Source organism: Gopherus flavomarginatus, chromosome 17, assembly GCF_025201925.1.
Source record: "Gopherus flavomarginatus isolate rGopFla2 chromosome 17, rGopFla2.mat.asm, whole genome shotgun sequence".
Lineage (NCBI taxonomy): Eukaryota > Metazoa > Chordata > Testudines > Testudinidae > Gopherus > Gopherus flavomarginatus.
Window position 1 is genome coordinate 13,639,205 of NC_066633.1, and position 20,548 is coordinate 13,659,752.

At 51.6% G+C, this 20,548-nt stretch overlaps 1 protein-coding gene across 2 annotated transcripts; it reads right to left on the reverse strand.

Annotated features, from left to right (window-relative positions):
* Nucleotides 1–2,557: 2,557 nt before the first annotated feature.
* On the reverse strand, nt 2,558–19,808 carry ST6GALNAC4 (ST6 N-acetylgalactosaminide alpha-2,6-sialyltransferase 4). 2 transcript variants are annotated; one of them, XM_050926944.1, is made up of 7 exons: nt 19,674–19,808; nt 18,953–19,027; nt 18,105–18,167; nt 13,097–13,201; nt 11,855–12,267; nt 6,368–6,475; nt 2,558–5,451 (listed from the first exon to the last, which is right to left on the reverse strand). In XM_050926944.1, exons 2-7 carry the CDS (start codon nt 18,980–18,982, stop codon nt 5,262–5,264), a joined length of 909 nt encoding a protein of 302 aa, XP_050782901.1. In that variant the 5' UTR covers nt 18,983–19,027; nt 19,674–19,808; the 3' UTR covers nt 2,558–5,261. The 2 variants fall into 2 exon arrangements, with proteins under 2 accessions (XP_050782901.1, XP_050782900.1); XM_050926943.1 differs by having other exon boundaries at nt 13,097–13,270.
* Between the last annotated feature and the right edge of the window lie 740 nt (nt 19,809–20,548).

Below are 20,548 nucleotides of genomic sequence, written 5' to 3' on the forward strand. Positions count from 1 at the left end.
GGGTGGGCCCAGCTGTGGGATCTGGATCCCGCTTCTGATCCACTTCCCCCATCCCAAAATGTAGCGTGGGAGCCACTTTGCCTAGGGATCCCACTGACAAAAGAGGAAGGCTGGTTTCAGGATAAATAACGAGTGCGATGTTCATCCTGCCCATCTGATGTCTGCCCCAGCAGAGCACAGCGCTGCCCTGCACCTGCCTAGTATGAAATGGGCCCATGTGGCAATCGGGCTCCTTAGCCCAGCTGCCATGTGACACGTTTGTACGTTCACCGTGGTTACCGCCTGCGTGAGCACAGTTGCCATGGCAGCCCTGCACACCAGTCCATGCTCATATGGACGGCGCACTGGAGAGATAAGATGTCAAAATGAACCTGTCCAGCTGGGAAAGCCCTGTCCTGTGTGTAGTAATTCGACAGCTCCCCTCTCTCCCCCCTTGGACTGGCTACCCTGCCCCCTCCTGTACACTGTGTGGATTCGGGGGGCACGAGGCAGAGATGAAAGCTGCCGATAGCTGCATAGCCAGTGCTGGCTGGCTGGCCACAGACTAACCCCCAGTGACACAAGGCCCATGTGCACAAACCATATATTGGCGCTTCACTCTCTCAGAAACACAAGCAACCCTGTGGCTGGAGTGCTGGGAAATCCCCTGTGTAGCACTAACCTCCTCCAGCCGGACACAGATTCATAACAAGAGCTGGACACACACACAGGCCACTCAGATCAGAATGTGTCCATTTCCTCTATCAACTGCCTGGGCTGCTGCTAGTGCTGGGCTCCAACCCCTCCACCGCTGAGCCAGCCACATGGGGCTGCTGTCTCAAATGAAACAAAACTTTGCACTTACTGGTTGGCATCAGATGAATTCAGCCAAAGCCAACCAATAAGTAAAACCCTATTTACTGAGCAATGCCATCATGTGGCTGCTAGGAAATACAAGGCAGGCAGAAATCCATTGTGCTCACAGGGGGAGGAGCAGGCTATTTTTAAATGGGGAGTGTTTCCAGAACAAGAGGCTTGTAGCTTCCACAGGAATCCATTTGACTGTAGCAGCTTCCTCACTGACAGCATGAAATCTGGGTCCTTTTACCCCTTGGGTTGGCTTGTACCTGCCAGATCACAGGCATTCCTCTGCCTCCAAGAATAAACAGCAGCTCTGAGCTAGGGAGCTGTGTATTCCCCACTGTTACACCCCTACTGGTCATGCTGCTGTGTCAAGGTGAGCTCAGTCAAGTTGCTGGCATAAAATGAGGCACATAGAAATTCAGGGCTTGATCCTGGTGCCTATATGGGAGCTGAGCTCATTTGAAATATTGTTCTTAGTAGTGAAAGCAGCAAAGAGTCCTATGGCACCTTGTAGACTAACAAATGTATTGGAGCATGAGCTTTTGTGGGTGAATATCCACTTCGTGACATGCAGGTGCCACAGAACTCTTTGCCGCTTTTACAGATCCAGACTAACATGGCTACCCCCTCTGACATTCTTAGTAGTAGAGATTCTTTGTGTCTAAAGGCCCCAGCTGAAAGCAGGGTTCTGTTGTGCTAGGCTGTCCCTCCCCCATAGACCATGCACTGTGTGAGGCTGGCCCGCTCCCAAAGACCTTACCAGCCTACTAGACAAGATGGACACAGGAGATGACGTGACTTGCCCAAGGTCATGCAGCTGGTTGGGTGGCAGAGCTGGGACTAGAATCGAGGTCTCCCGAGTCAGGGTCCATTGCTCTGTCCACACAAAGCCTCCCAATAGCACCAATGCTGCCTCTCCCCCACCCTTTTCTTATGTATTTAGACTGTAAGTTCTTTGGGGCAGGGGCTGTCTCTTGCTCTGTGTATGTGCCCTGCCCAGAACAATGAGGCCCTGAGCTCAGCTGCAACTTCTCGGGGCTACTGGAATATAAACAACAGCCATTTCTTTCCGTTTTTCTCACCTTCATTCCTGGGGGGTGGTTCATTGATGTCAGGGCTGCTCAGAAAATACACAGCTGGTCAGCTAGTAAAGGAGGCAGAATCAGGCCCTCTGTGAGCCAATTAAGGGCCTAATCCTGCTCTCAAAGAAGTCAGTTGACTATGAGTGTGAGAGCGACTTGGGATTTTTAAGCAGTTCATTGTTCCCCAGGATAGATGGGAAATTCTTCCCCCCACCCCATGAGGAAGTCTGCACACAAGGTGCTGAGTAATGCTGCGTCAGCAACCAAGGCTTGGCATCTATACAAGATTTTGTATAATTAGTATTTCTCTAGGCAGCCTGCTCTTCCTGTACAAGTTCAACAGCCTCTGCCAGAGAAGGTGGGCAGGAGTGTGATAGGGCAGGAGTGTGATAGGACACATCCTCAGTGATGTCTGTTATATTTAAACCAAAGTCCAGGAGGGCGAGTGAGCAGCCTGTGCTTTGGTGTTTCCAGCCAAAGGAGTAGCCCCTAGAGCTAAGGTGACTTGGCAACGTCAGTAGGGGACAAACTAAGGGGACTGGCAGGATGGCTATGGGAGCTTTGTCGGAGCAAGGACTCCAGGATTGAGTCCAGCTGGATAAATTCACCCAGTCTGTACAAATAATGAATGATCACAGAATTAAAAATACTTTTATTACGTAGGTTTGCTTTGGTATCAATCCAAGGGCACTTGGTAGCAAAGGCAGCACACGAACTCAAAGGGTTCATGCCAGAAAACTGGAAGGAAATGTTTCTTCCTGACATGATGGGGCTGCTGAGAGAAGTTGTGTCTTCCAGCCTGAACCCCACAGCGACCACACTCTGCTCCAGTTCAAGAAACAGCTTCTGCTGACAGTCTTTTTCAAACCAATTCATCTAAGATGCGGTTTTAAACGGCTACAGCACTGCACGCTGCACAAAGATGGGCTTTCCACGGGGGCTGCCACCAACTGCTGTGTGGCCCTAGTGACATGAGCACTGCAGGCCACCTCCAAAACTTCCTTCATAGCTGTCGCAGTTTAAACCCCCTCACAAGGATTTTAAATTGATGCAATTATAATTACATGCGTGTGCACACTGTATTTCAAGACAATGTAAAACTAAACTCCTCCTACCATTTAAATTAGATATAGCATCTTTCTTCGCTTCCTGTCCCAGAGCAGTGGTTTTCAACCATTTTTCATTTGCAGACCCCTACAAAATTTTGAATGGAGGTGCAGACCCCTTTGGAAATCTTAGACACAGTCTGCAGACCCCCAGAGATCTGTGTACCACAGGTTGAGAACCTCTCTTCTATGGTAATGACGTTGTTTCGCTGACCCCTTACACATAGTCTGCGGACCCAGGTTGAAAAACCACTGTCCTAGTGGGGTGGTGTGTGCTGTTGAACAGATCGTGTTCCACTCCAGAAGCAGCTGCATTTTGAGGAGATGATGAGGTGGCTCCTGTAGCTATTCAGACTTTGCAAGAGCACTTAGGGATCCTTCATGGTTAAAAGTGCTATAGAAATGTAAGGTGTATTATACAGGATGTTGAACCAGAACTGACCCCATTTTTCTGGCAAAAAGCCGTCATCTTTACTGAGGTCAGGGCAGCGTCTAGAACACATCATGGCACAGCTGGAATACAGGGCCTGTAGTGCAGGGTAACAGGAGCTGCAGGGCACACGCACACTACTTTGGGAGGTGTGATGCGTGGGAGCACAGCTTACAGTTGGGTGCCCCAGGCAGGGCACTAGGTCAAAATTCCCCACACTGGGACAGACAGAACAAGAAGATATTTGGACAGAAGCTATGGACTGCTAACCCAGAAGGCAGTGTCCTTTTCCTTGCCAAATGGCAAAACCTCAGCACAAACACTGCTGCCAGGATGGATGATTCCCTGTTCTGTTCATTCCCTCTGAAGCACCTGGCATTGGCCACTGCTGGAAGACAGGATCCTGGGCTGCATGGACCTTTGGTCTGATCCAGTATGGCCGTTCTTACATCTACGCCTCACTGAATGGTAGGCTGGCTGGCGACAGGGGGATCTCTTTTCCCTGCACTGCACATCCAGCACAGCACACCCACTGGAGGACAGGTGTCTGGCCTCCATTCAGCCAAGTTACAGCAAGAGATGCTTTTGAATCATTCCACTCCTCTCACTTTTTAAACTGACCGAAGACCCAGGACCCCCAGAGCCCCCACATCTCCTGCCACTTTGCCCTGTGTGGGAGCAGTTCACCAACCCAAGGTCTGTGCACGGCTTCACAACCAACAGGAGGAAGTACTATTGGGATAATTGTAATGCCTACAGGCTCCAGCTGAGATCAGGGTCTCACTGTGCTGGTAAGAGCCAATCTCTGCCCCAAGGAGCTTACAATCGAAACAGACAAGACAGATGCAGGAGAGGAACGAATACAACGTACAAGCAGAAGACTGGGAACTGAGACAGAGAGATTAAGGGCCTAAGCTAAAGCCCACTGGAGTAAATGGGAGTCTTTCCATTGATGTCAACGGGCTTTGGATCAGGTCCCAGGTAACTTGTCCAAGGTCACACAGAGAATCTGTGGCAGAGCTTGGATTTGAGTCCAAGTCCCCTGAGTCCCAGTCCAGTGCCTTAACTATAAAACCATCCATCTTCCCCCTGGTCACCCATCAAACCTCCTCTTGAGGCTATAAATGGAAGAGGATGAGGAGTTTCACCCCAAGAGGCACTGGCTTAAACCTCAGAGCGACTCCACTTTTCTAAGATCTGCAACCGGCTGTAACATAAGTATGGAAATGTTTAATAACAGATTAAATATTCATCATGGTTCAAAGATTAAAAACTTTTCAAAGACAGTCCTAGGGTCAGACCTCAGAATGATTGGGGGGTGGGGTTCAGAGATGTCAGGGATTGCTTGCAGCAATGGAGGGGCTGAGACCTTGAGTGCTCTGAATGACGCCCCAGGTTTTCTCTGCCTCCTTCCAGCTGAGTGCCTGGGAAGGATTGTGCAACACCTAAGAGCAGACCCACAGAGACACTCTGACCTGCAGATCAATGCTCCAGCACAAGTGGCAGGGACCCTGCAGAGGGTGGGCATGTGTCAGATCTGAGATGTGTCTTTATTGCTCCATTCAACATGCTGATTAGAGCAGTCTCAGTAAGGGAGCCCTTCCAATGCACCACACCTCCCAGGACGCTCTGCCTCTTGTCAAGTCTGTGTCTGTGCAGCTCCTCTTCATGCACTGACCCCCTGTGCAACTCCTCTGGACAGCCCCCCATGCCACGCTGCAGGACTCCCATCAGGCTCCAGCCTATCGTATCACGGAGTGAAACGTTTCCCCCAGGGAGCTGCACGTGGGCCGGACGTCCCTACCCACCCGCCCACGAGGTGTGATTGAAGACAATGTTCCTTCTCTTTGCCCAGTGGGAGAAGACGGTTTTCTCAGTGATGAAGCGGTGGCCACCTCGGGGGGCTCTCTCATGGGCTAGGTACATCCTGCACTCATCCAGTTTGCCCTTTTCGAAGTAGTGGTAAGGCACTCTGGGATGGTTCTTCTCCCTGCCAACCAGAGCAGACAAGAGATAGTGCCGTGGGGCACTGGCCCAGATGGCAGACTCCTGCTTCCAGAGCAGGGATGGAGCCAACACGAGAGAGAGGCACTAGTCTACTAACCCCAGAGATGTCCATTCAGTGTCAGGGATCTCTGGACCACATGGCTGGGGGCACAAAGCATGAGTCCCAGTCATGGGAATTCTCAACTCCCCTGATAGGAGCTGGGTGTGTAACACTCACCTCCCAAACCTCCACATTAGGCTGGACAAAGCACGAGCAAATCTACCAAAGGGACCAATCCTGCCCCATGAGATGGGAATGAGGGAGCTGAATGAATGAAGAACTTCCTCCTGTGTTACAGACAGACCGCCCCTGCTGAAATCCTCATCCTCCCCTTCGTTGCCCTGGGCCTCGATTCCCACCACACGCTCCCTCCATCATCTTACTGCATCCCAGCTCTGCAGACTTCAGCAGGTGTGGGCATTACACACAGAGCAGAACCATGTCACTCTGCAGCTAGGGCCCCCAGCTCCCTGTTCCTTTTGGGGGTCCTGTTCCAAACTGCTTCCTTGCTTATAAAAACTCCTCGCGAACTCGACCCCAGCCAGACTCCAGTTCTCTCTGTTCCGTCCCCTTCCTTCTCTGATCTCACCACTGTCGGTGTGAGAACCTTTCCCTCTGCAACTCCCTGTATCTGTCCACCTCATATATTTTCTGCATTGTCTACATCTCCTAATACACCCCTTCCTGAGCTGTTTGTTACCAAACTTGGTTAAGTCTCTGGGGACGAAGATTGATGGAAGATGTATTGTATTGCTTGTGGGATGGTTGTGCTGCCTTGTGCTGAGTTAACTGATGAACAGACGTGCTTTGTGGCAAAAGCCCCAAGAAGTCTCCCACCCTCATCCCCTGATGGCCGTACCTGCAGTAGCTATCGCTGACCATGCCGAAGACAAAGATCTGTTCGCACAGCTCCATTGCCAGGATCATGGTGAACCAGCCAGTGCTCAGGAAGGAGCCAGACTTCATCCTACAAATCACACAGCAACAGAGTTGGAGGGGACAGGCTGCCGTAACCAGCATGGCAGAGAGAGAAACAGACATGGACTGTGGGAGGGAAACCTGCACCCACCTCCTAGACCAGGGGTAGGCAACCTTTCAGAAGTGCTGTGCCGAGTCTTCATTTATACACTCTCATTTAAGGTTCCACATGCCCGTAATACATTTTAACATTTTCAGAAGCTATCTTTCTCATAGACTCATAGACTCTAGGACTGGAAGGGACCTCGAGAGGTCATCGAGTCCAGTCCCCTGCCCTCATGGCAGGACCAAATACTGTCTAGACCATCCCTGATAGACATTTATCTAACCTACTCTTAAATATCTCCAGAGATGGAGATTCCACAACTTCCCTAGGCAATCTATTCCAGTGTTTAACTACCCTGACAGTTAGGAACTTTTTCCTAATGTCCAACCTAAATCTCCCTTGCTGCAGTTTAAGCCCATTGCTTCTTGTTCTATCATTGGAGGCTAAGGTGAACAAGTTTTCTCCCTCCTCCTGATGACACCCTTTTAGATACCTGAAAACTGCTATCATGTCCCCTCTCAGTCTTCTCTTTTCCAAACTAAACAAACCCAATTCCTTCAGCCTTCCTTCATAGGTCATGTTCTCAAGACCTTTAATCATTCTTGTTGCTCTTCTCTGGACCCTCTCCAATTTCTCCACATCTTTCTTGAAATGCGGTGCCCAGAACTGGACACAATACTCCAGTTGGGGCCTAACCAGCGCAGAGTAAAGCGGAAGAATGACTTCTCGTGTCTTGTTTACAACACACCTGTTAATGCATCCCAGAATCACGTTTGCTTTTTTTTGCAACAGTATCACACTGTTGACTCATATTAAGCTTGTGGTCCACTATGACCCCTAGATCTCTTTCTGCCATACTCCTTCCTAGACAGTCTCCTCCCATTCTGTATGTGTGAAACTGATTGTTCCTTCCTAAGTGGAGCACTTTGCATTTATCTTTATTGAACTTCATCCTGTTTACCTCAGACCATTTCTCCAACTTGTCCAGATCATTTTGAATTTTGACCCTGTCCTCCAAAGCAGTTGCAATCCCTCCCAGTTTGGTATCATCTGCAAACTTAATAAGCGTACTTTCTATGCCAACATCTAAATCGTTGATGAAGATATTGAACAGAACCGGTCCCAAAACAGAACCCTGCGGAACCCCACTTGTTATACCTTTCCAGCAGGATTGGGAGCCATTAACAACTACTCTCTGAGTACGGTTATCCAGCCAGTTATGCACCCACCTTATAGTAGCCCCATCTAAATTGTACTTTCCTAGCTTATCTATAAGAATATCATGCGAGACTGTATCAAATGCCTTACTGAAGTCTAGATATATCACATCCACCGCTTCTCCCTTATCCACAAGGCTCGTTATCCTATCAAAGAATGTTATCAGATTAGTTTGACATGATTTGTTCTTTACAAATCCATGCTGGCTATTCCCTATCACCTTACCACCTTCCAAGTGTTTGCAGATGATTTCTTTGATTACCTGCTCCATTATCTTCCCTGGCACAGAAGTTAAACTAACTGGTCTGTAGTTTCCTGGGTTGTTTTTATTTCCCTTTTTATAGATGGGCACTATATTTGCCCCCTTCCAGTCTTCTGGAATCTCCCCCGTCTCCCATGATTTCCCAAAGATAATAGCTAGAGGCTCAGATACCTCTTCTATTAACTCCTTCAGTATTCTAGGATGCATTTCATCAGGCCCTGGTGACTTGCAGGCATCTAACTTTTCTAAGTGAATTTTTACTTGCTCTTTGCTTATTTTCTCTTCTAAATCAACCCTCTTCCCGTAAGCATTCACTATACTAGACATTCCTTCAGACTTCTCAGTGAAGACCGAAACAAAGAAGTCATTAAGCATCTCTGCCATTTCCAAGTCTCCCGTTACTGTTACCCCCTCCTCATTGAGCAGTGGGCCTACCCTGTCCTTAGTCTTCCTCTTGCTTCGAATGTATTGATAAAAAGTCTTCTTGTTTCCCTTTATTCCCATAGCTAGTTTGAGTTCATTTTGTGCTTTTGCTTTTCTAATCTTGCCTCTGCATTCCTGTGTTATTTGCCTATATTCATCCTTCGTGATCTGCCCTAGTTTCCATTTTTTATATGACGCCTTTTTATTTTGTAGGTCACGCAAGATCTCAAGGGTAAGCCAAGGTGGTCTTTTGCCACATTTTCTATCTTTCCTAACCATTGGAATAACTTGCTTTTGGGCCCTTAATAGCGTCCCTTTGAAAAACTGCCAACTTTCCTCAGTTGTTTTTCCCCTCAGTCTTAATTCCCATGGGACCTTGCCTATCAGCTCTCTGAGCTTACCAAAATCCGCCTTCCTGAAATCCATTGTCTCTATTCTGCTGTACTCCCTTCTACCCTTACTTAGAATTGCAAATTCTATGATTTCATGATCACTTTCACCCAAGCTTCCTTCTACTTTCAAATTCTCAACAAGTTCCTCCCTATTTGTTAAAATCAAGTCTAGAACAGCTTCCCCCCTAGTAGCTTTTTCAACTTTCTGAAATAAAAAGTTGTCTGCAATGCAGTCCAGGAACTTATTGGATAGTCTGTGCCCCGCGGTGTTATTGTCCCAACATATATCTGGATAGTTGAAGTCCCCCATCACCACCAAATCTTGGGCTTTGGATGATTTTGTTAGTTGTTTGAAAAAAGCCTCATCCACCTCTTCCGCCTGATTAGGTGGCCTGTAGTAGACTCCCAGCACGACATCACCTGTGTTTTTTACCCCTTTTAGCCTAACCCAGAGACTCTCCACCCTTCCGTCTCCTATGTCCATCTCCACCTCAGTCCAAGTGTGTACATTTTTAATATATAAGGCAACACCTCCTCCCTTTTTCCCCTGTCTATCCTTCCTGAGCAAACTATACCCATCCACACCAACATTCCAGTCGTGTGTATTATCCCACCAAGTTTCAGTAATGCCAATAATGTCATAGTTGTATTTGTTTATTAGCACTTCCAGTTCTTCCTGCTTATTACCCATACTTCTTGCATTTGTATAAAGGCATCTAAGATACTGGTTTGATTTTGCCTCCCAGCTTTGCCCTGACCCTCCTTCCTCTCTGCCATTATAGCCCGTGCTCCCTCCTGCTTCCAGCCCATCTCCCAGGTCTTGTTCCCCACTTTCCTGTGGGCTTTGCTCACCTGTCCCCGTCGAACCTAGTTTAAAGCCCTCCTTACCAGGTTTCTATAAGTCTATGATACATAACTAAGTTATTGTTGTATGTAAAGTACACATGGCTTTTAAAACGTTAAAGAAGCTACATTTAAAATTAAATTAAAATGCGATCTTATCAGTTTAGTGTAGTGGTTCTTAACCTGGGGTGCATGCACCCCCTGGGGGTGTGAGATGCCCTTTCTGGGGGTGCGAGACATGCCAGATTTTTTTAGAAGGTAAATCACTGAAAACACAAATTAAGCACAAGCTCATAATTACAACTACTTTGTTTCATCAAACCTATGTATTTATTAACATTATACATTTTGTAACAATTATTGTAATATACAAAGTTTTTAAGTTTTCAAGTTTTTAAGCTAATGGTAGTGTAACTTTTTATAAGGGCTGCAAAGCGCTGGGACCAGGCCAAGAGCAGAGCCCTGGGCTGGCTGCCGATACCCCAGGCCAGCAGGAGGGCTGAGCAGAGAGGGAGGCCCGGACCACGGCTGGCAGGGGCCTGGGCGGCTGGAACCCCAGACCAGCAGCGAGGTGAGCGGAGCTGGCGACTGGTATCCCAGGCCGATTGCAGGCTGAGCGGGGCAGATGGCTGGGACTCCAACTGGCAAGGCGACAGTCTGGGGTTCCAACCGCCGTCTCCTGCCAGCCAGGGTCCTGGCTGCCGGTTCCACTCAGCTGCTGCCGGCCGGGGGTTCCGTTAACCCAGGCCAGCAGCGGCCTGAGCAGAGTTGGGGGCTGGGACTAGGGTGACCAGACAGCAAATGTGAAAAATCAGGACAGGGGTGGGGGGTAATAGGAGCCTATATAAGAAGAAGACCCAAAAATTGGGACTGTCCCTATAAAATCGGGACATCTGATCACCCTAGCTGGGACCCCGGCTGGCAGCAGCGTGACAATAAAAATTGGCTCACATGCCACAGGTTGCCGACCCCTATCCTAGGCCAAACGTGGACCATAAGGCAGATCCTGCCCTGGCTGAGGGGGGCAGACTAGGGCACCTACTGGGCGTGATCAGGGCCTTTGGAGCAGTCTCTGGATGAGGATGGGAAGAGCAAACAGAAGAGCAGGACAGGAAAAACAGGTTGAGGAGGAAGATGGGCTCTTTGGCTACCAGAGACGGGGAGGAAATGCCAGCAATACCGGATGCACGTGTGTTTGGAAGCTCTCTCTTTTCGCCCCCTCCCACTCCAGTCTCCTGGCATGTCGTGCCCCTTGAAGCGAGTGTTGGGCTAGTGAACAAAGGTGCACTGGCAGCTCTGGAGACTGATGCTCCCTGTTCATCCACACTGGGTATGGGACAGGCAGCAGCGGGGCAAGTGTTCTCAGACTGCTCCTCCAATGGGCCTCACCCCGGCACGATGGGACCCCTCAGTGAGTCTGAGGGAAGTTCAGTCTCCACGGCCCAGTCAGTCAGTTCTTGGCCTGTCTGCTGACCAGGGGGACTATCAATGCCAAAGGTGATGGAGATTTGTGTGCTGTGGGCACCCGGCCAACAGGAACCAAATGGAACCCTCCACTCACCTACCAACCCGAGGACAAATGACTGCTGGTCACTGCTGACCTGCACAGGATTTGAACTGAAAAGCTGACTGCCCATAAATGTAACTGATGTGTTACATATTGTTATATAGCAACGAATTCTTACACAACTCTTCCTGGGATGAAGGTGACTCCGTAACTTTCTAACATCCACAAATAGCCCACTGCTGTTTACACAGTGACTGCTTGTAAATCTATTCGTGTCCAGCGCACTGACCCTCCTAAGGTACCTTGCAGGTCCATTCACCACTGAGGGGCAAACAGCATTTCTGGGAGGGGAGTAAACTGTCCCACTCATGTCAATGGGTTGGTAACTCTGAAACCCAACATTTACAATTAAAGAGTGGAAAACTGCCTAAGTAACTTAGAACCATAAATCCCATTGGGACTTGTGGTCCAAAGTCCTATAGGTGCTTTCGAAAATCCCACCCTAAAATGGCAACACTGTTAACTATTTCACTGCTGATTGGTTTACCAGAAGCATCCAGCTACAGTAGACTCTGGGGTGGAAAGCTCTACATCCTTCACCCAAGAGGTGGCTGTGGCATGGAGGCCCTGGGTCATTACAGGCAGGGAGGGAGGGAGCGAGCTAGGAGCCTATTCACCTGTTCTTCCCTGTCTCGTCCTGGAAGACCTCATCACAGTAAGCCATCATCCTCTCAGTTAGCGTGTAGATCTGCAGGCTGGGATACATCTCCTTCACTTCCTGGAGAGTCCTGTAGGTCAACCCCCCCTTCTCCCGGCTCATCATTCTCATGGGCCCCCAGACGACGTAGATGGTCTCCCGGGACTGCTTGAAGAAGTACGACTGGTTCCTCAGGAGCAAAGGGATGCTGGTGTGCGAGACAACCCTGATGGTGCTCTTCGTCCCCACGTCCCCTTCGTAGCCATTGGTGGGGGCCTGGTTCATACGCAGGACGCACTCCATTCGGTCGATCTCCTTCCCCAGCCGCGAGCCCAGCATCTGACCCGAGCTCGACACCAAGGCGCACTGGCGGCACTGAGTTCTGACCAACGGCTGCAGCAAGACGCACCGTTAGCAATGGAGAGGGACAGGAGAGGCCCAGGGCTTGCAAGGGGAGGGGATCGCAGTAGGTTTTCATTCCAGGCAGCAGGGCCACGTCACCCTTTCATCACCTGCTCTGGCTTCCTGTCTCTCTCTAAATCCAGTTCAGAACTGCCCTCCCTCAAGGGCCCCTTCCACCACTCCCTCTAGGGTGCTGCTCTTAGCCGCCCTCCCTGCAACTCCCTATTGCTGGCACAGGGTGACTTCACTCTCAAGCCAAATCTACACAGGGGCTACAACCATGTTACCAGAATGAGCTTTAAAAAACGCATCTAGAACTGGTTTCTTCTGACTCCCTTTAACTATGCTCTGGTGCCTCCCTGGAATCTGAAAGCAGCACGCTCTGCCTTAGGCCCCCACCAAAGGGTAGTGTTTTCGAATACTCCAGATGTCAGATGTGCTTTGCTTTGAGCCTGTTCCGGGACACGGACAGCAGAGATTGATGTGAGTCAGCCAAGGGGCTTTGTTACACCAGCACAGGGCCACGGTAGCCCCACGGCTAACGCTTTGCATTGCTGGGGCATCTTTCACAACTTAGGAGCCTCAAACACTACGCAAACTTTAATCAATAAGCCTCAGCTCTCGTGGGAAGTAGGTACGTTATCATCTTCATTAGTGAGGGAGAAACTGAGGCAATGCTGGATGAAGTGACTCGCCCAAGGGCACACAGTGATACCATGAATGGAAACCAGGAGTCCCAACTCCCAGTCTTGTGCTCTAACCACTACCTCCCATTCTCCCGCCTTGGGAGAGCACTTTTGCAGCTGGAACTTTAACCCACCTTTCCATCAGGAACACGACTGTACCCCTCGAAGCTGAGGGCTCCAGACACCGTCACCAAGGGACGTTTATGTTCCTCCAGCCGCCGATAGCTGAGCCAACGCAGCTGCGGGCAGAGCAGGATGTAGAGCACAGTACAAGCAGACAGAATCACCAGAGTTAAGAACAGATGGACCTGCAACACATTGAGAAGGGAAGCTCAAGATTCACTGCTGAAACCTTAGCACATGGCAGCAATAGGGGTGACTGCATTCTAGTGACCGGGGATCTCTCACTGTGGTGGGGCTGGAGTGCGTTGAACTCTGCAGGTATCCTGGAAAACAAAACAAGGGCCATGGTTCTTCCCTCTTCCACAGTGGGACGGGACTCCTCTCTTTAGCAGGATGGGACGGGCAGGGTGTGGCAGTGGAGCTTGACAGCTGTTTGTGATTCCCAGGCTGAGAGACCATGATCTAGTGTAATTAAAGACTCTTGCTGTTCTAAATTAAATATGCTGAGGGGTTCACAATGGGAACAGAGGCTAGGAGGGGAAGGAAACGGAGTCAGCTGTGATCGGATCAGGCAATCCTCAGGGAAAGCAAGTGAGAAGGACCAAGATCGATGCTGGCAGGGCAGCAGGGGGGTTCTTCGCCCTGGGTCTGTGACAACATCTCCCTCCGCTGAAAACCCACGCGATGCCTCCCACCCAACTAGCTTCCCCCCGATTTTCAACCTCACAGCAAGGTAACATTGCACCTGCTTTCCAGCGAAAGAGAGGCTGAAGTGCAGGGAGATTAAGTGCCCTGCCTGAGGTCACACAGTAGGGTCATGGCAAAAAGCCCAGATTCCTACCCCCTGTTCCAGCCATCGGACACCTGTGTACGAAATGCAGGAAGTGTTGGTTCCAGTACAGCAGTACACACCCGGGTAGGGGACAGGGAAACAGCTGTGACCATCCCCAGCACACACTGCACTCCCCTTTGCACGTCCCTGGGTAGAGCTACTACTTGCTACCTCCAGCCTGTCGTTCTCTCCTCCTCAAGGAGCAGAGCTCACCCTAGTGAATTTCATTACACAATGGTCCCCAAGAAGTCAAGCATCACTAGGCCTTTTTAGTGCTTGATCACAAACCAGGAGCAGGGCTGCACTCTTTGATTGACAGTGATCACCACTGAATATGAAACCTGCAGTCACGCATCACAATTAGGGAGCGCTTGGCAAACCAGTAGCTCAGATGTGCCCGATTGTTCTGTTTCAAAATGACTCACTTCCTGTCTAGTAACAACAGGCTGCACAGCTGACAAATGGCGAGCCTTAAAGAGCTCTGAGGGCCATGCGCTGCTCTGTTCCTGTCTGGATTGTTCTGTCACAACTGGGGATTGCTTGAGCCTCAGGGAGGAGCGGATCAGGAACCAAGCACAGCACAGCACCAGGTACAGCGGGGGCACTACCTATGTGATCATGGCTTACGTGGCTATAGCTAAAGTGCGAGGCCAACCACCAGCATAACCTGCCCCTATGGTGCCCATCTCAGCAGAGGCCAAGGAGCAAAAGGGCCTTGGGGACTGAAGTGTGCTATCCCCTCCTCCAGGTGCAAGGGTGATACTCGCATTGCCACTGCTCAGGACACCAGCCCCTGGGCTATCAGTCTGGGACCTCTTACAAACACTAACAATTGAGTGGGGGGGGGAAGAGTGTCATAAATAAGAAGTAAGAAACTTCTTCTGGGCTCTTTGCTTTAGTCACACACGTGCTGACCCAGCACATCCCCACATGTGTGCTGAACACGGGGTGGGGGCAAAGCTCGGGGACTCTCTCAGCCCAAGGATGCCAAAACAGCACTGTGATGAGTATTCTGAATGTCCCGGCAGTGCCCGTGATGTGCACTAAGCACTGGCCAGACATCCCTCAGACAAGATCCCTGCTCCTCAGAGCTCTCAAGTGAGGAAGCTAAGGTATGAGCCCTGTAAGTGGACAAAGCATGGCAGGAGGGGAGCTGCAGTCATACACAGCCCTAGCAATAACATCGGGGTGGAACAGACCAACTAGTTCCCCATGGCCCATCCCACCCTGGCCAGAGGGGAAGCGTTTCCCCAACACAGTTCAGGGGTTAGATGGACAAACCAAAGCACTAAGGGTTGGTTTTTTAAAGGTACCTCTTTGCCACACTCTAAATGGGTTAACTCCTCTCTCTCCATGTGAGCTGGCCACAGATGTGATCAGCTGAGGGTACATCTGCACTGAACCAAAAAAATCACGGCTGTAGTGAGTTTCAGAGCCCAGGGCAACTGATTCAGGCTTGTGCTAAGGGGCTGAAAACAGCAGTGCAGACTTTCCTGCTTGGGCTCTGAGAGCCACCCGCAGACCAGGTTTCAGAGCTCGAACAGGAACGTCTCCACTGCTATTTTGAGCTCCGTAATGCAAGCCCAAGTCAGTTGACCCAGGCTTGCTGGGTCTTTGTTTTTGCAGTGCAGACATACCCCGGGAAGCCTGAACTAATAGAGCTTCAGGCTAAATGGCAAAGCATTTTCAGTGCAGAATCACACCCTACATAGCCTAGGCCTCAGCCTCCCACGCACACCGTGTTCCCTGCGGTGGTGGAATGAATAGGAGCGTAAGGATCAGTGGAAGAGATGGGAGGGGATTTACTTATGGTGGCATGGGAAGATTTTCATCCAAACAGCTCTTTCGCATGTGGTCTTATTTAAAAAAACATCTCTCGGTCTACAGCACCAGGAAGCCTGGTTAGACAACTCTGTTATTACTAACAGTGCACAAGGGCCCAGTCAAGGATCAGGGGTTTGCTGTGGCAGGCACTGTACAAACACTTATTCAAAAGCCAGTCCCTGCCCCACACAGCTTACCATCTAGGAAAGAACAGATGGCGAGGAGTGAACTAAACAAGCACCCAGGGGACACGGCAGGGTGAGAGGTAACAGCAGTACAAGTGTGTCTTAGCACGCTGGGCAGCAGGCAGAGCTCAAGCCCCGCCTCTGGCCTTGCAGGCCCCACAGTGGAGCTGAGTTTTCAGGAGGGCTTTGATAAGGAGGTAACCAGCCAGATCTCACCAGGGAGTCGGCCATAGAGTATAAAGCCAGAAGTGACCACCAGAACGTCTAGCCTGACCTCCAGCATATCACAGGCTCCGTAGCGAGTAAAGCTTTTAAAATATATATTTACCCACATTAACCACAGTGACAAAGAAGATGAACCAGCCTCGTCTGCAGATCATCATCTTTGAATTTTGTCTAACGCTTAAACCTGTCTCTACCTAACAGAGCCATCAGTGCCAGGCAGGCGACCCAGGTCTGGAAGTGACCGGGCACCTCGGGGATGAAGTGGCTGCAGTAATTTAATGGCCCATCACCCTGCAGCAGAGCAAACAGTCCTGCACGTAGGTCCCAGAGGACTAGTCCTGCAGTAGCAGCAGGATGGGCTGCTGTCCTGCAGGAGATGATCCTCCCTCCTGGTACCCTGGAGACTGAAGGAGGGGTGGGGATTCTAACCCCATTCTATAGAGACGTTTATTTCAGGAGCCATTAACAGATGTATGTTTCCCCTCTCAGCTTCAGCAAGTGAGAACTTTGCTGCTGCTAATCTATGTGTCAGCTCCCGAACACACCAGCTTGTCTGCCTTGCTAGCAAACTCTTCAGGACTCGGCCAGTCCACACCTTCCCTAGCAGGTAGCAATCAGTGCACCCCAATTCCTGAGCCCTGCCGCTCTGAAGGGTCCTGGCTAAAAAAACCAGTCAGCCACACTAGGAGACTCTGGGGAGAAAAACTGCTCTGAACAAGAGAAGCTAGTTTGTTAAGTTGAATTTTAGATTTAGAAGCCTAATTTTGCTTTTGTTACTTTGTAATCCTTTCTGTCCTTCCTTACACTTGGTATCACCTAAACCTATCGCCTTTTATTAATAAACTCACTTTGCTTTTATTATAAACCAGCTCAGAGATTTGACTGAAACAGAGTGTGGGAAGAAGCTGCTGTGTACTGTCTCGTTGAAAGAGCAGCAAACTCGATAAGGTTTTGTGGGTGCTACAGTCAGAAGGGCTAAGCACTGCAGATAGATATCTCTGAGGAACTTGAGAACTGGGATTCACTGGTTACTATCCTCTAAGGAAGGTTTGGACTGGCAGAGTCCTGGAAATTTTGCTGGCAATGCAGATAAACTGGGATGTCGGGGAGCTGTCACTCAGCTTAGCAGCAGCAAAGTTCTCACTTGCTGAGGCTGAGAGAGTAACACAATGGCTCACAGCTCTGGGAACCCCAGCAGATTGTCACTGATGTACTCTACAGTGTCTCTTTGTAGGAGAGTGGAAAGGTGTCTGCTTAATAATGCACCTTTAAGCCCCATGGTGCCCCATATATTCTCCCATTCTCTGCAGTTAGAGGATATTTATCAGGACACTAACTGGGGCACAGAGACTCCAGAACCAGCCTACTGAACAGGAGATGGTGTTCACTTCCATATGGCGACCACATACATTTCCACCAATTGTCCTTGAGTATTCTCGATCAATTGGAATATAGATACCATCCTCACGTTCACAGGGGTGGTTCTATGTTTTTTGCTGCCCTAAGCACAGTAGTCGGGCGGCCTTCAGCTGCACACCTGCGGGAGGTTGGCTGATCATGTGGATTTGGCTGCATTTCTGCAAGTGATCTGCCAGTCCTGTGCCTTTGGCGTACCTGCCGCTGAATTGCCACTGAAGCCGCGGGACCGGGATGGACCTCCCGCAGGCATGCCACCCCAGGCAGCCGGACTGCCACCCTCACGGCGACTGGCACACTGCCCCCCGCAGCTTGCCGCCCCCAGGCATGCACTTGGTGCTCTGGTGCCTCGAGCTGCCCCTGCATGTCCATTAAGGACATGATTTCCAATGCCCTTTAGCATTTCCTGTCCCTCTGCAACCTTTTCCTTGGCTCTGTAATGCCAGCCCATTTTGCTACTGTCACTATGGTCCCAAATCCAGGGGTTTGGAGGAGGGGTTTGAGAGCATCACTGCATCTTGGGTTCTGGTTACTTACAAGTGTCTTCAGCTTCAGTATCTTATCTGCCACGGGTTTGTCTTGGGAATCAGGAACTGCGCCCTGCAAAACACAGACAGGTTACCCTGTTGGCAACAAAACAAACACTGAGCAACGAAAACAAAAAGCAAAGTCATTGACATTAATCTAGATAAACTTCTGAGCAGAGTCAGTCCAAAAGGGGCACGTTAAGGGGTATGTACATGAGACCATATATAGTACCCCGGAGATTTGGTCTGGAGAACCATTACCTTGAGCACTCCATTCATTTTTATGGTCTTGTTAAAAACCACTCTCCTTCCTTGTGAAACCCTCTGTCAGCTTGCTCCAGCCAACAACATCTTCCTTGTGACTCTGATCGCCCACCCCTGCCACCCATCTAACTCAGGCCTCCACAGAATCTCCTTGCTGTTGGTGTGAAGCCTTATCTTCTGCAGCACCTGCCATGTGGAACATCTCTCTCACGTCAGATCTCACCAGGCTAACAAATAACAATACACTGCACTTGTACAGGACCTGCTCATCGGACGATTCCCTTACTCCTCAATGTGTTTTATAAACTCTGTGGGCATTTCACACTCAGTAATGTCTTTAACAATCACTAAGCTTCACAACACCCTTGTGAGAAAATACAGGGACCACTCTGTCTGCCACTGAAATGCAGCCACCCCTGGGGTGGAACACAGCTGTTTAACAGAGCACAATATTGCTATCAAACATGTATAGCCTCCTGTGGACAATTGTGCCAGCCAGCTGTCTGGGCCACGTTCACAGTTCTTTCCCTCATTCACTATGCGGCTTCGGATCAGCCTTGTGCTTCAGTTTCCCTGAGAATTACAGTGACTCACCTGCCTCACGGGGGTGGAATGAGGCTTCATTCGTCAATGCCTGCTGGGTACTTTGAGATCCTCAGCTGGGAGAGGCTGGGGGGGAGGGGGGAATGCAAGGCTGTTATTTAGCTTGGCCAAGAGAGGGATCAAAGAGATCAAAGCTTTCAGCAGAGCTTCCGTTCTGCTGCCAGGGCCCCCTCACCCTGAGCCAATATGCTGTGACTCTCTCCTGAGCAGTGCCAGGCTGCAGGACACCAAATCCAGACAAACCCGACAGCAGCATGGAAGAGAAGGGACCCAGGGATGGTGAGTAAGCCAGAGATGACGCCCCAGAGTGAGGGGGACCCTGCAAGGGCCACGAAAAGGACCTGATGTGCCCCAGTGATTGCAGGAGTCTCTCTCCCATATGCCCACTGAGATGGGGTGTCTCTGTCACCCCCTCCAGCCCCAGGGGCCCCGCCCTCCCAAAGGCAGAAGAGCTGTGCCACCCACTCCCTGCCCACACCCCCGTGGGGTGCCCCGGCCTTACCCCCTTCCCTAGCGCAGCAGCGCTGTGCCAGCCCCCCAGGGGGTGCCCCGGCCTTACCCCTCAAGGGATCCCTAGGGCAGGAGCGCAGTGCCAGCCCCACGGGGTGCCAGCCCCCCAGGGGCAAGAGGGCCGCCCCCAGCCACCCCCTCCCCTTCAGTGGGATCCCGGGCCCCCGAGGCGCATCCCGCACAGCCGGCTCCGCCGCGGCACCTGTGGGGCTGGGAACCCGGTGGGGGCTCCAGGGCGGTTCCGGCGGGTCCCGCTCAGCCGCTTCCCGGCTCCCATCGCTCCCGTCCGGGCCCTGGTTCCCGGGCAGGGCCGCAGCGCCGGCCCCGCAGGAGCAGCAGCAGCAGCACCGCCCCGGGGCCCGACATCGGCTTCACGCCCCGCCCCCTGCTCGGATACCGCCCCGACACCAGGCCCGTGATACCTCCCCCTGCCCCCCAAGAGCAGCCCCCCAACAGCTCCCCTCGGCCCCCGACAGCAGCCCCCCGATACCTCCCCCTGCCCCCCCCGACACCAGCCCCCCGATACCTCCCCCTGCACCCCCGACAGCAGCCCCCCAACACCTCCCCTCGGCCCCTGACACCAGCCCCCCGATACCTCCCCCTGCCCCCCCCGACACCAGCCCCCCGATACCTCCCCCTGCACCCCCGACACCAGCGCCCTAACACCTCCCCTCAGCCCCCGACACCAGCCCCCCGATACCTCCCCCCGCCCCCCCGACAGCAGCCCCCCAACACCTCCCCTCGGCCCCGACACCAGCCCCCCGATACCTCCCCCCGCCCCCCCGACAGCAGCCCCCCAACACCTCCCCTCGGCCCCCGACACCAGCCCCCCGATACCTCCCCCTGCCCCCCCGACACCAGCCCCCCCGATACCTCCCCCTGCACCCCCGACACCAGCGCCCCAACACCTCCCCTCAGCCCCCGACACCAGCCCCCCGATACCTCCCCCCGCCCCCCCCGACAGCAGCCCCCCAACACCTCCCCTCGGCCCCGACACCAGCCCCCCGATACCTCCCCCCGCCCCCCCGACAGCAGCCCCCCAACACCTCCCCTCGGCCCCCGACACCAGCCCCCCGA

Bases quoted from the DNA above. Each gene is read 5' to 3' on its own strand.
- ST6GALNAC4 (XM_050926943.1), bottom strand. From the start codon at position 18,982: ATGAAGCCTCATTCCACCCCCGTGAGGCAG. The intron at 18,168-18,952 runs GTGAGTCACTGT...TGTGTTTTGCAG, and splicing joins ATTCCACCCCCGTGAGGCAG to GGCGCAGTTCCTGATTCCCA. The intron at 6,476-11,854 runs GTGAATAGGCTC...TGTGATTTGTAG, and splicing joins GACGAGACAGGGAAGAACAG to GATGAAGTCTGGCTCCTTCC.